Source organism: Micropterus salmoides, unplaced genomic scaffold (assembly GCF_014851395.1).
Source record: "Micropterus salmoides isolate LMB-PRFRI ecotype aquatic unplaced genomic scaffold, ASM1485139v1 Ms_hic_scaffold_1, whole genome shotgun sequence".
In the NCBI taxonomy this organism is placed as follows: Eukaryota; Metazoa; Chordata; class Actinopteri; order Centrarchiformes; family Centrarchidae; genus Micropterus; species Micropterus salmoides.
In genome coordinates, this window is record NW_024040040.1 from 35,291,520 (window position 1) to 35,306,221 (window position 14,702).

At 39.9% G+C, this 14,702-nt stretch overlaps 1 protein-coding gene across 1 annotated transcript; it reads right to left on the bottom strand.

Annotated features, from left to right (window-relative positions):
* Positions 1 to 2,157: 2,157 nt before the first annotated feature.
* On the bottom strand, positions 2,158 to 14,320 carry LOC119907498 (myosin-6-like). The gene is made up of 37 exons (XM_038725262.1): positions 14,117 to 14,320; positions 13,874 to 14,017; positions 13,641 to 13,797; positions 12,579 to 12,606; positions 12,373 to 12,478; positions 12,180 to 12,272; positions 12,032 to 12,095; positions 11,848 to 11,946; positions 11,661 to 11,764; positions 11,436 to 11,574; positions 11,181 to 11,299; positions 10,932 to 11,081; positions 10,684 to 10,854; positions 10,277 to 10,586; positions 10,104 to 10,174; positions 9,819 to 10,024; positions 8,878 to 9,001; positions 8,651 to 8,787; positions 8,310 to 8,565; positions 7,978 to 8,220; positions 7,236 to 7,412; positions 7,005 to 7,150; positions 6,827 to 6,917; positions 6,352 to 6,741; positions 5,488 to 5,614; positions 5,244 to 5,362; positions 4,951 to 5,147; positions 4,600 to 4,783; positions 4,295 to 4,460; positions 4,072 to 4,196; positions 3,682 to 3,990; positions 3,383 to 3,586; positions 2,991 to 3,287; positions 2,778 to 2,882; positions 2,584 to 2,679; positions 2,338 to 2,472; positions 2,158 to 2,178 (listed from the first exon to the last, which is right to left on the bottom strand). Exons 1-37 carry the CDS (start codon positions 14,318 to 14,320, stop codon positions 2,158 to 2,160), a joined length of 5,814 nt encoding a protein of 1,937 aa, XP_038581190.1.
* Positions 14,321 to 14,702: the final 382 nt, after the last annotated feature.

Consider the following 14,702-nt stretch of genomic DNA (forward strand, 5'->3'; position numbering starts at 1 on the left):
GAGACAACACAATTTGCTTCGTATTATTAGCCATGACATAAGCTGGGAAAGGCCTGGGTCCTTCACATCATACGTCATGTTCTTCAGAGCAAAGATGAATCTGTTTTTCCATGTTATGTCATCGTAAGAAAAGTGCAGTACTGGTTACATCCAACCCTGGGTTCTCTTGAGTAAAGACTTGTTGCTGAGTTTATGGGTGGTACAACACAGAGTTTATCTTGTGTTTTGTACAGTAATAAAGACCACAAGAAACAGTATTTATGGGCTGCAATAGGCTACTGATTTGGTCTTTAGGAATGTAGTGGGATTTACTTGGCTTGTTAACTGAATGTGTGACATTTATTTGTTTTTTTTGCATGTAAAAACGTCTTAACTTAATTCTTACTTTAAACAAATCAACAACCCAAATTAAATTAAGTTGATCCTAATAAGAAAGAAACCATTTTATCAAATGCTTTGAAGAAAAAGTAAGATTTGAGATCTCATTACATAAAGCTGTTACGCTGCAGGCTGTGTATGAAAGCTACAAAATGTACACGGCAGCAGTATCAGCTTGCTTCAATTAACAATAAACAGGTTTATTTTCACATGAGGGATTGCAGCACAGGGCATGGTCATGGTGTGGCATCAAACAACCAGGGTACATCCATGTATATTCGGGCTGTGCAGACCATATAGCAGGTACAGTTGTTCAAAGTAAACAAAATAGGTTACCAAACAAGGGGAACTGCTTTGAACACTAATTTAATGCTCTATTATAACAATATTATCATACTTATCATACATATTCTTATGAAATGATGTAGTGTGATTTATTTTTTTAAGATACAAAAAGCAAATAACTGCTCCCTTCTTTTTTGTTTGTTTGGTTGATAATCCTATTTAGTTAAACACAGAGATGTAATATAATTTCAACATGTAATCAATGAATATGTTACAGCACAGTAACTTCTCTCCAGCCTTATTCCACTGTATTACGGTGTAATTGCACCGTAATACTTGGTGATAGCTCTAAACCAAATCCAAGTATTGAATTTGTTACACAGTAAGAAATCTATTTTAAATGTAATTAACAAAAGTGATTTTGCTCCTCTGAATGATGTTTGTCATTATTATTGCACATTAACCACTGCACTAGACATGAGTGACTCCTTATATATGACTTCATGATTTAATAAGATATGCATTCAAGAATTTATGAATGTTTCATTGTGACAATTGTGGTCATAAGTATATTATAAAATTACCATGAATCTCATAACAAATGTTTAACACTGGAAACTGAAACTGGATTTTATTGATTTTCCTTAATTTACTATTATCCTATCCTCATTATCAGGGAGAAATAAATTATTGTGAGTGGAGCTCTTTGACCATCTAGTGGTGGCTGAGCGTAGTTCACTTCAGCTGTTTATGTCTGTAAGCTATTGGTCACCTGGTTTACATATTTACTTTTTTAGGTAGAATAATCATGTACAGCATAGGGGCATATCACATTTGCCGCTATGTTTGCAGTATGAGAAACAGTATTAACTGAACTGACTTAAAGGTTCATGGTTTAAGGTCATGTGACCTACCTCCAATATCTTGATTATAAAGTGAAATGCCGTGAGCAGCTTTTTGCAGTCATGATTAGAGGAGATAAAAGACACCTATCATGCACAACTCTTTCTAATCAGTTTGACTTTTTCTGACCTTCATCTAATCTTTACCCACTCATGATGCTTAATAAGTCTCGTGAGTGGTCTCAAAGACTGCTGCAGCTGTTTTGAGCTTGGCTTTGTTGGGGCTCAGTCTCAGCTGTGCAGGATATTGTCTTACAAAAGGAGCAAATATTTGAACTCTTCCACTGTTCTCATGTCTAAACATGAAGAGAAACTCAGTTTTCATTTTGTCATTAGGATACTGTTGCTAGGGGGTGCTGCATTAGTTTTTAATACAGTTGCTACCTCAGTGCAGTTATTTGTAGTGTGGTGGTGTAGTTCTTAGTCTTTTCTTTAAATAATTTTCCTCCAGGTATGCAGGTATAAAATACAAGAAACATGAACAGTTTTGCATTCAAATGCATTTAATCAGTATTCCACTCATGTTGCATGAAGAATAAAGGAACTAAAATACTACAATTAAAATATATCCTTGAAGATCCCATTTAAGGCTTCACTCTTCATCGTGTGCTTTCTATACAAAGAAAGAAAAAAGTTAGATCATCTTTAATTTTTTATTCCTGCCATATCAGTTACTCAGTTAATTAAAGTTACTCACTGTGCATTTTATGATTCCAGGATTCCAAGATATAGTTACTAAATAAAAGTTTCATTATTTGGACTGATTGCTGACCTTGGCACCAGAATCACGGCTCTTTGCTCTCAATTTGTTGACCTGAGACTCTGCGATGTCAGCCCTCTCCTCTGCTTCCTCAAGCTCATGCTGTAGCTTGCGCAATTTGCCCACATTTGAATTGGACTGTTCCTCCTAAAAAAACATAATTAATGGTGGATTGTTAAAGTAAGGCTATAACACAAGCTGACCCATAAAAATTACTTAGTGAATTTTAATGAAGTGTCCTGTCATATTTTCACTTACAGCCTCCTCTGCAGTTCGCTTGTAGGATTTAACTTTCATTTGCAGCTTATCCACCAGGTCTTGCAGACGGTTTATATTCTTTTTGTCCTCCTCTGTCTGTTTAATAATTACACCACACATATTACTTGTTTAAGCATGAGCTTTTATCTTTTGGTGAATGTTTATCACATTGTCATTGTGTTTGTAGTGTATACCTGGTAGGTGAGCTCTTTGATGCGCCGCTCGTACTTGCGGATACCTTTCACTGATTCACTGCTTTTCCTTTGCTCCATATCCACCTCATTTTCCAGTTCTCTCACCTTGAAAAGAACCGTTATGGATGCAGATTTATAAATTTGTTGAAGCCAGATATCCTGTGTTGTAGATTAGTACTTAAAGGCAATATAGTGGAAGTTAGAAAAACTCACCCTGGCCTCCAGCTTCTGGATCTGCTTCTTGCCACCTTTCATGGCTATTTGCTCAGCTTCATCCAGACGGTGCTGCAGGTCTTTGATGGTTTGTTCCATGTTTTTCTTCATACGCTCCAGGTGAGAGCTGGTGTCCTGCTCCTTCTTCAGCTCCTCTGCCATCATGGCAGCATCAGTTATGGCCTTCTTCGCCTTCTCCTCAGCATTTCGGCACTCCTGCACCGCCTCCTCCACCTCACTCTGAAGCTGGGTGGTGTCTCCCTCCAGCTTCTTCTTCTGGTTCAGCAGGCTGGTGTTCTGCACAGAATAGTTTTACAGTAAACGCTTGTAGAAAGAACGTGGACATATTAGCATATTATTACACTGTAAAGTGATTACCGATTTGGACATACCTGAGAGTGCAGCAGCTGAACTCTCTCACTGACATCAAGCAGTTCCTGCTCTGCCAGTTTACGACCTCTCTCAGTCTGCTCCACCACAGACCTCAGCTCATCAAGTTCAGCCTGCAGCAAGTTGTTACGTCTCTCCACAATGGCAATGTTCTCCTTCAGATCCTCATTGGCACGAAGAGCATCATCCAGCTGCAGCTGCAAGTCCTGTCGGGAACAATAATAACATTCTTTCTATCCTTAAATGGAAAGGAAACAATCTCCAAGCAAGCTCCCATCATTGGTACGACGTACGGACTTACCTTCAGATGAGCATGGACTCCCTTGAGCTGCTTCTGAGCCTCTGCTGCCTGCCTGTTGGCCTGGCTCAGCTGGATCTCCATCTCATTGAGATCTCCCTCCATCTTCTTTTTCACCCTGAGAGCCTCGTTTCTGCTGCGAGTCTCGGCCTCCAAGGAGCTCTGCAGCGTGTCCACCACTCTCTGATGGTTACGCTTGGCCTGCTCCATCTCTTCGTCCTTCTCAGCCAGCTTCCGCTCAATTTCAGCCTTCACCTGGTTAAACTCAAGCTGGGCTCGGAGAATCTTACTCTCCTCATGCTCGAGGGTACCCTGTTAAAAACAGCAAATCATATCTTTCAAAGCATCAGAGAGGTAATTATAATGAATTGATCAATGAAAAATTTATTTCACCTCCACTTCCTCCAGAGCAGCTTGTATCTCAGCCTTCTCCTGCTCCAGCTGTTTACGGATCTTCTCCAGCTCGTGGATGCTCTTTCCTCCCTCACCAAGTTGCTCAGTCAGGTCAGAAATTTCCTCTGTTTTGTGCACATTTTTATTTTATCATCGGCCCTACCTCCCCACTCTATTCAGTGTATGTTTAAAGGTAAATCATGTTTTAATTATATCTTCCTACCTTGGAGATTCTTGTTTTCTCGTTTCATGGTCTCCAGATGGTCCAGGGATTCTTCATAAGAGTTCTTCAGTTTGAAGAGCTCAGTGCTGAGAGAACGAGTCTCTTTCTGGAAACTTTCCAGCTCTGCCTGGGACTCCTCATACTTCTGTTTCCACTCAGCAAGGACCTAATTAAATTGTATATTAAATTATATTATACAATTTAGAAATATTCAGAAGACAATGTTAATTTATAGATCCTGAATTTTATTTTAAACTAAAATATGCTTAACTGGAAGCAGTCCCTTTCACTACATATTTCATTACCTTGTCAAAGTTTCTTTGTTTCTTGTCCAGAGCTGCTGCAGCAGCATTTGATCTCTCCACATCCACCATGAGATCCTCAATCTCACCCTGAAGTCTGTGTTTGGTCTTCTCCAGGGAGGAACATTTTGCATTAGCAGCTTCAACAGCTTCTTCTGCATCCTGTAAGCGTTGAGCTAATTTTTTCCTAGCAGCAAAAATGAAAAGTATCAAATCGTGACATCACAGGTAAAATGGGAATATCACGACAAGATGGGTTTTATTGTCAGTCGTTATACAGTATATATTGCCTAAATTATGAAGCTTTAGAGAGAGGGCAATCCTGTATTGTTCTATGATTTACTGAATCCTTACTTTGCGTCTTCCAGCTCCTCCGTTCTCTGGATGGCATCAGTTTCGTACTTGGTTCTCCACTGAGCCACCTCAGAGTTTGCCTTGGACATGCAGCGTTGCAGCTCAGCTTTGGCCTCCTGCTCCTCCTCATACTGCTCCCTCAACAGGTCACAGTCGTGGCGAGAAGACTGCACTGCATGGGCAAGTGCATTCTTGGCCTTTGATAAAGAAAAATGAGGTCAAGTCATTTTGCCAGTAGACATCAGGCTCTGTGTTTTAAAAGCAGTAGTACCTTGTAATACTGTAAGTAATACCTTGACTTCCTCCTCTAGTTGTCTCTTGAGGTCTTCAATCTGCTGAGTGTAAGACTGCTTCCCTCTGGTCAGCTGGGAGACCAAGGAGTCCTTCTCCTCCAGCTGTCTGCTAATCTCACCTGAAAAATAAATATTTGAAAGGCCACATATCTAGCTGCAATTGGTGTTTAGTTATATGTCAGTTTGTACCCTGCAAATATCTGAAATAACTCCTTCTTTAGCCGACACTTGTTAAACTGATTACCATTTTCAGTTTGAAGCTTTGCTTTTTGCATTGCAAAGTCATTGATGGTACGCTGGCCTTCCTCCGATTTCGTCTTGTATTCAGTCATTTGATCCTCCAAAGTGCGGCACATTTTCTCCAGGTTGGCCTGAGTTAAATGATGTTTTCATTAATATGTAAATCATAGAATGTATCCAACCCAAGCATTATTTTCTGTATAGTATAATTTGAGAGTACCACTTTCATATCTGTGTTAACTATAGAGGTAGCTCCAGCAGGCCATCAGCCAGGCTTAGTGTAAAGAGTAAAAGCATGAAAACAAAATACTAGCTGGACACAGCTAGGCTCTGTTCAAATTTAGAACCTGTCTGCCAGCACCTCTAAAGCTCAGTTTTTATAAATGTATCTTGTTTGTTAAATCTGTACTCAAACAATTGTAAGAATAACAGTTTGTGATTATCAAAGGGTTACATGTTGTAACACTTTCTTGGCCAAAAGCAGTGGGGCAGTGACTTCCTGTCACTTCTGCTTCTTATCATCTCTGAGGTTGCCCTCTCTACCTCCGTACTTAGGCTACCAAACAAACATAACAGTGGCAACTCTCTGTAAGAAAGTGGATAAACATATTTCAGACTGTTCCTGCTCTCATGTCTATACTGTAAATATGAATATGCGAGCAACCATTTAGCTTAGCTTAGCTTTGCACAGGGGGAAACAACTAGCTGTGCCCAAAGGTAACAGCTACCAGGTGCTGGTAGTAGCTTCATATTTAACGATTGGTAGCAATCTTCTCATTTAACTCTTGGCAAGAAAGTGAATACAGCAAATTTCACAACATGTCAAATTATTTGTTAAAGATGAGTTGACTGGTTTTGTTTGTCTTACTTTAACTTTGACAATCTGCTCCATGTTGGATACCACATCATCCAGCTCCAGTCTGAATTCGCATTTCTCTTTCTCCAGCTTCTGTTTGACTCTTTGTAGATTGTCAATCTGCTCTCCCAGGTCGGCCACACTGTCTGCATTCTTCTTTCTCAGTGTAGCAGTAGTGGCTTCGTGCTGCAGAGTGGCCTCTTCAAGGTCTCTGCGCATCTTCTGAAACTCGGCCTCTCTCTTCTTGTTCATCTCTATCTGGGCCGCAGTGGCTCCTCCGGCCTCCTCCAGCCTCTCACTGATCTCCTCCAGTTCCCTGGCCAAATCAGCCCTCTGTTTCTCCACCTTGGCTCGGGCAGCTCGCTCTGCTTCCAGCTCTTCCTCCAGCTCTTCAATGCGAGCCTTGATGAAATTCATCATATGATAATACATTTTTAATTGGAATTCACATAATAACGCAAGAGATAAGACCTGTTTGTGCTGTTACCTGTAACTCCTTCAGTTTCTTTTGAAGTTGGGCACCCATAGCTTGTTCATCCTCAATCTTACTTAGTTGCTGGCTGATTTCAAAGTCTTTCCTACATTGAATGACAAAACGGTTTACGGTAGTAATCAGATGTAGTATGATGTGCATCGTGTTTGTGATTGTCAAAGATGTGTTTTACTTTTTGAGCTTTTCCTCCAGCTGCTGCTTGTCATTCTCCAGATCCATCACACTTTCTTGGGATAACTTTAAGTCCCCCTCCAATTTTCTCTTGGCTCTTTCCAGATCCATCCTCACTTTCTTCTCTTGCTCCAATGATCCTTCAAGCTAACAGACCAAACAATTCAAACATTTACTCTATAAGTTGTGTCTTCAGAACTTGAGATTTAGTCGCAAATACCATTGTACTCACATCATCGACTTGCTGCTCCAGCTTGGCTTTGGCCTTGGTCAGAGTGTTGACTTTGTCCTCCTCACTCTGCAGGTCGTCCAGCGTTTGCTGATGAGCCTCCTGAAGAGCTTTCTTCTCTTTGGTGAGCTTAGCAATGATTTCATCCAAAGCTGCCATCTCTTCGGTCAGGTTTTTAACCTTAGAAAACAGATTACAGTTGTTGAAAGACTCTTCTTTAATAATATAGTATAAATAAGTATTTAAGCACACAGTAACTTGTTTTTTAACAACTTATGGGCATCTGTCAACACAACACTGACACAGTATTACCTTTGAAGTATATATGGCTAGCAGACACAGAGCAACATTTAGAGCTGTGTCTCTGGCCACCCGTGAAAGCAGATTCACTCTGCTTTTAGCTCTAGTTTACCTCTCTACTCTTTACCTGCTAATTGCTCCACTAATTTTGACTGCCATTTAGTGCTGGTCAGGTGGCCTGAAGTGTGCTTTTAGAGCTTATGCTCTGCTGGGCCTGAAAGTGAAGTTATGAGAGCGGTGAGAGTGAATCAACAGTTCAGTGTAGTTTTGGGCTATGAAGCTAAAAGAAGGTGCTGAAAGATGTTAAAACACTCCTTACAGCTGAGAGGAACTGCAAAGCCAGGTGATAATCTGTGGGTTTGGCACCACAAACAAACTATTTCACATTATACGTAATCTGATTAATTGTTATTAACAAAATACAGACTGTAGCTGCTTTAATTACCTTGTTCTCAGTGGCATGCTTTTCCTTTTCTACTTTAGCCAGAGTCAGCTCCAGATCATCGATGTCCTTCTTGAGTTCTGAACACTCATCCTCTAGCTTCCTCTTCTTGGCAGTCAGCTCTGCATTCATCTCCTCTTCATCTTCCAGCCTCTCTGTCAGCTCTTTGGTTTTGGCTTCAAACTGGATCTTACACTTGATCAGACCCTCACAGCGCTCCTCAGCATCTGTAAGATTGTCTTGTTCCTACAGTAGATTTAACAAATATTTTTACTCATCACATTTTTTGAAGTATATCGCTGTAAGTTTTACGTAAACTGAATGACTGATCGTACAGATTGGACTTGGAGCTGCAGGTCGTTCTTCTCTTGGAGAAGAGTGACCGTTTTTTCCTCCAGCTCTTTCCTGCGAGCCTCAGACTTAGCATAAGCCTCTTTGAGCTTCACAAACTCCTCCTTCATGTTTGCCATCTCCTTCTCAGTCTCAGCTGATTTCAGCAGAGGTTTTATTTTGAAGTACATCTTCATCCAGGGCCAATTCTTGACACCCATGAAGGCACGCACATTCCACTGGATCACCAGTAAGGAGTCCCTGTTGAAAAACATCAGTAAGCTTAGATCTATTTTTCTGTACCCTTTCTTTAATTTACTGTAAATGTTTAAAGTAATACACCAACCTGCGCTCAACTATTTTCTGGAACTCAATCCTGGCAAGTAGTCCTCTGGATCTCGCTTGGATTCCAGTGATGATGAGAGCGAGACGATCATCTCTCATCTCCTCTAGAACACCCAGCAGACCAGCTTTGAAGAACACCTGCAATTAACAAAGTTTTTTGTAATTTCTCCCCGGCAAAATTACTTATTAAACCCTGCTGTTTGTAATTGTTGTAGAGACAGAAGCAACCTTTGTGTGTCCTAGTTTATACTGCTCATGGTCAATATCCAAAGAGCCCAAAAGTTTTTCTGCTGCTTTCTTGTTGTCCATGAACTGTCCCTCAGGGATAGCATTAGGGTTCAGGATGCGATATCTGAAATGATACAACCATAACATCTTCAGGGATGGGCAAAGATACATCAGAATGTATTTTAAAATGTGAATCCTAGAACCCTAAATTCAAGTGTACCAAAATAAACTACAAAATGCAGCAGCCACTCCCTGTATCAAAACAAACTACTATATATTTGTATTTCAAAAATACAAAAAATACTAAAAAATCTTTTAGCCTGTTTGATCTATCCCTTCAGCAGTACACTGATTCAGTTGATTAAGTGTACAGTGTTTCTCTGACTAATGAGTCAAGCGATAAATCTGATATATGCAACCAGTTACCCAATCAAATGTTGATATATTTCTGATCACCCAGATGAAGGTTAATTTTAAAGTAACAAACAGTTTAAAAGGTTCAGTGTGTAAGTTTTAGTGGCATCTAGTGGTGAGGGTTGCGAATTGCAATCAGCGGTTCACAGTGCATTTGCATGCTCCTTGGATGGCCCCATTTCCCGAGTTGGGAAGTTGTTCTTCCTCAAAGCCTCTAAAGCCAACCTTGATTGCCGCACATTACGCACAACATCCTCTGGCTCTGGCACACAGGATGACACAGGAATGGAGCCATCAGTAACAGAACTGATGCCACAGAAAAGGGACGAGATGGCTGTGGATGAATAAAGCGGAACTGTGGAACACTTAAACTACAAGTAAACACAAGTTGGGGCCTGAGCAATCCCGACCATGATGCCTAGGCAAAGTTGTTTGACGGTCAAACACCCAAAGGCACAACGTCACCAGGTTATATCATTGATATTGTGTCCAGGTGGATCACAAAAAACAAACACTGCTTTTCTTGCCTTTGTTTGAAGTCTCCATACTGGATCCTGTTGGGGAATCCCTTCCTGCAAATCCTGATGCCTTCCAGCACACCATTACAGCGTAGCTGGTGCATGACCAGAGGATTCTCCATCGCCCCGGGAGTCTTGGTCTCATTGGGGATGATGCAGCGTACAAAGTGGGGGTGAGTTGACCTTAGGTTGGTCATCAGTTTGTTCAAATTCTCCTGTAAATGAAGACTATACATTTTAACAGGTTCCATATATCAAACTAAGGACATGTACAAAACTATAGATTTCTTTTACCCTGTGAAGTGCAGACACAGTCTGGAAGGAAGAACCTTTCTTCTTTCCACCCTTTCCACCCTTCCCTGCATCTTGGGTTGAATGGAAATAAGTGTAATTGTCATTTTTGTCATTGTTGATATCCTGTATAATTCAAGGACCAGTATTAACCAGTTTAGTCAAAGATCCCTTACCTGAATCTGCAGAAGCATAGCCAGCAAACAGGACAGCCAGTAACTTCAAGGTAGACTTCTGATACAGTCCCACCACAGTTTCATTCAGTGGGTCCTTGTTCTTCACAAGCCAGTTACAGATGTTATAATCAACAATACCAGCATAATGAGCCAGGGAGAAATGAGCCTCTGGTTTCCCCTTAACAACTCTGGGCTTCTGGAAGTTGGGACTTTTACCCAGATGGTTGTCATACAATTTGGCTTTAAATGTTGCATCGCTAGCTTTGGGGAACATGCACTCCTCTTCAAGGATGGACATGATGCCCATGGGCTGAAGGAAAGAATTGATTAGAATTAACTGAATGTAAACAAATAATAGTTCATGTTTGTAACATGAATTCTGAAATCCAATTTAACTCTACACCAACCTTCTCAATTAGTTCAATGCAGGCCGCCAAGTCCATGCCAAAGTCAATGAACTCCCATACGATGCCCTCTTTCTTGTACTCTTCTTGTTCCAGCACAAACATGTGATGGTTGAAGAACTGCTGCAGCTTCTCATTAGTGTAGTTGATGCACAGTTGCTCAAAGGTGTTGGACTAGGAAGAACATTCAAAGAAAGGAGTTAGAGAAAGTATAGTTTATAGTCACATGTCCATAAAGCTTTTATACTCACATCAAAGATTTCAAAGCCAGCAATGTCCAGCACACCGATGAAATGCTGACGAGGTTGCTTGGTATCCAGGGATTGGTTGATTCTTATCACCATCCACAAGAACATTTTCTCATACACTGACTTGGCCAGTGCTCCAATTGAGTAATTCACCTAGATAATTGCATAAAATCAATGACATTATAATTGAAACCAACTTTATTCTTTAAACCCCCAATGGATGTCTGTACAGTGCCTGCATTTTAAACTTACTTGCTGCACATTCTGACCTTTGGTGACCCACTCATTGCCTACTTTTACTCTTGGGTGACACAGGCCTTTGATGACGTCAGCAGAGTTCAAACCCATCAGATATGCAGTTTTGTCGAGATCTGTGAATGGATTTTGTGTAAGAGAAGCATTTACTACATTATTTGTGTAAAATAAAGGCACATATTAGTGGTATGTATAGTCTTGTTTTAAGAGAATAGAAGTAATCTGTTCTTTATTGTCATGATGATCATTTACCCTCTGTGCCATCAGGCTCTGCCTGCTCCTCTCTCTGTTTCTGCTTGAACTTCATGTTTCCATAATGCATAATGGCACCAGTCAGCTTGTAAATTCCATTCTTCTCCTCTTGGGTGAACCCCAGGACATCAAAAGCTTCCTTAAATTTACATTTACAAATTAAATTTGAGTTAGTTGTAAAACTTTATGTGTGGAATTTTTTATCAAGCATTCTGTTACACTTACATCAGTAGCCATCAGTTCATCTGCATCATCGATGGAGCCTACAGTTGTCTCTCCCTGAGAGATAAAGGCGTAGTCATAGGGGTTGTTGGTGATTAGCAGCATTTCTGTCAAAAAAAAAGGTTTCAGTCTGTGTGAATGTGATATTTCTTTAGGGACAGATATATTCTATGTTTTATCAAACCCTTACCCAGCAGTTCTGGTTTCTTTTGGGACAGAATCTGGTAGAAGATGTGGTAGTCTCTTTCAGCCTTAAGTTGATAGGTGACACGGGATTTCTCCAGCAGATCTGACAACATATAAAATATTTAGATTAAGGTATATTCCTGACCTATGAGAACTCTTTTCCTAACTTTAATGTACTGTGTACTTACAAGTTTCAATATCTGCTGAAGCCAGTTTACCACTGACTCCAAAATGGATTCGAATGAATTTACCCTGTAATGAGAACATGTAATTTAGAAGTTGTCAACATAACAAAGACATATCTACGCTAGTACTCTCTGAAGTGACCAAACTTACAAATCTGGAGGAGTTGTCATTTCTGATGGTCTTGGCGTTTCCAAAGGCCTCCAGGGCAGGATTGGCCTGGATGATTTGATCCTCCAGGGTACCCTGCAGAATTAATTGGTGCCAAAATTTAGTCCTTCAAAGTCAAAACCTAATTTATTATATAAATCACAGTGTACAAATGATGACACTGTTTTAAACCAACCTTTTTCTCCTGAGCAGCATCCTTCTTGCCAGAAACAGCTGCGATGCTGGCAAAGTACTGGATGACTCTCTTGGTGTTCACAGTCTTTCCTGCACCAGATTCTCCGCTGAGAATGAAAACAAACATGTGAAATGAACATGTCATGAAGACAAAACAAAAACGTAGTTCTTCAAATAGGAATCAGATACTATTTGTGAAGTACTTACGTGATAAGGACAGACTGGTTTTCTCTGTCTGTAAGATTTAAGTTCAGTGTTAGGAAATCTTTCTTTAAATGTCTGGATGGTGGACGGAAGTCAGGTCAAGTCAATTTATTTATATAGCTCAATATCATAAGGAAGGGGCAATATTTATGATACATGTATCAAAAATACATATTTGAAATACAAAATAGGATTTTGTATTTGTATTTGATATGGTTAAAGAAAATGGCTTCATATTTTGTATCAACATGTTTTGTATTTTGTAGTTTAAAAAGTTTAAAAATACTGTGAAATACTTTGTGTTGACATCATAGTAAAATGCTGCCTCTGATTGGTGCCTACTCAGTAATTTGCCCAGACTTATTGAAATCAGAACAGTAAATTGATCCAGACCAAAAGAAGAAGGTCAAGGTGAGAAACATGTAGGTTTCCATTGTTTTCTATCCATTTTTAGCATAAATTGCTATAATTCATTAACTTTTGGTGTTGATTTTAGTAGCCTAGGCTAAATCATGTTTATGTAATGTTCTAGCTAAATATTGCCCTGAGTAGCAGCCCTCACAGCTAACAAATAGTTTGCTACTTCCAGCCTATGTTAAGTTTATGTTGGTTGGGTAAGAAAAAATATTTTAAAGCTTTTCAGAGTTGAGCAATCCTTCTTGAAAACTATGCTAAATCTGGATGATCACAGGGAGATGTAAATATCTGATCTGTTAACTGGTTGATTATATCAGTTTTATTGCATGACTCATTAGGCAGAGAAAAGCTGTTGTTGTCCACTTAATCAACTGAGTCAGTGTACTGGTGAAGGGATAGATCAAACGAAAGATTTAAGGTTTCCGAAGTGACTTCATGATACCTCTGAAAAGTATTTTTATTATTTCTGAAATACAAAAATACAGTAGTTTATTTTGACACACATAAAATTGGGGTATTTGGTATATTATTTTAAACTACATTTTGATGCATTTTTGCACATTCCTGAATACCATAAATCACAGATTTGCCTCAGTTGGGGAGAGATTACAAAACGCTGTGATGATGCAAACAAAGAGCTGAACATACCTGACAGCATGTACTGGTAGGCATTATCAGAAATGGAGTAGATGTGAGGAGGAGCTTCACTTCTCTTCTTTCCTCTGTAGGCGTTGACCACTGCCTGATCGTACACTGGCAGCCACTTGTAGGGGTTGACAGTCACACAGAACAGTCCTGAGTAGGTCTATGGACAAACACATAAAATAAGTCTCAAGATTTCATACAGTGGAAAGATCAGTACATTTGTGGTCATTACTCACGTAGATCATCCATGCTGCATAACGCTCTTTGAGGTTAAACAGTACAGCAGGCTCATGGAGGAAGGTGAACATTGCCATGTCTTCAATTTTATCGAACTTTGGCGGGTTCTGAGGGTGGATATCCGCCTCCTTATGGACTACAGTCTGAAATAATTTAACACAGGGAATATCTTAATTTAGATTGTTTGACTGTCACAACCGCTTTCCCACTCATTAGTCAGTGTAAATATCTGACCCACTTACTTTTCCAAACTCAGTTTCAACTGTGACTTTGTCGCCATCTCTGGTGGTGACTTTGGCTTTAATGTACTCCACTTCAGGGTCGGGCACAAAACACTGCCTCTTTATGTCAAATTGTCGAGTCTGGGCCTCCAGGCGCTCCATATCTGACTTTCTCAGGAAGGTAGCAGCAGGGCCAAACTCCGCCATGAGGGCGTCGCATGACATCTTGAAAGCTGTGAATCAAGAACATGGGTTGAAAGCAATTTGATTACATGGTCCCTGGAGAAGCACTTTGATAACATGTTGTAAGTTTATGGTTTAATGCATTTGTATATAGAATCATTTTCATGTAGGCCTATTAATCATAATTTGAAAAACAAACAGCCTACTTACTTGCTTTCTCTTCCTCTCCCCCTTGATAGATCTGGTGTGGTGGGTCTCTAGAAATAAATAATAATAAAGTAAAATTGAATTATCAATATGTTGTACGATAGTTGATTCATATGTAAAAGGCATGCATACTTACCTGCAGGTGATGTGGTCTTGTCTTTACTCCTCTTTCTGAACCCCTCTTTATATGCATCCAGGAGGCAGAGCTTTGACACCC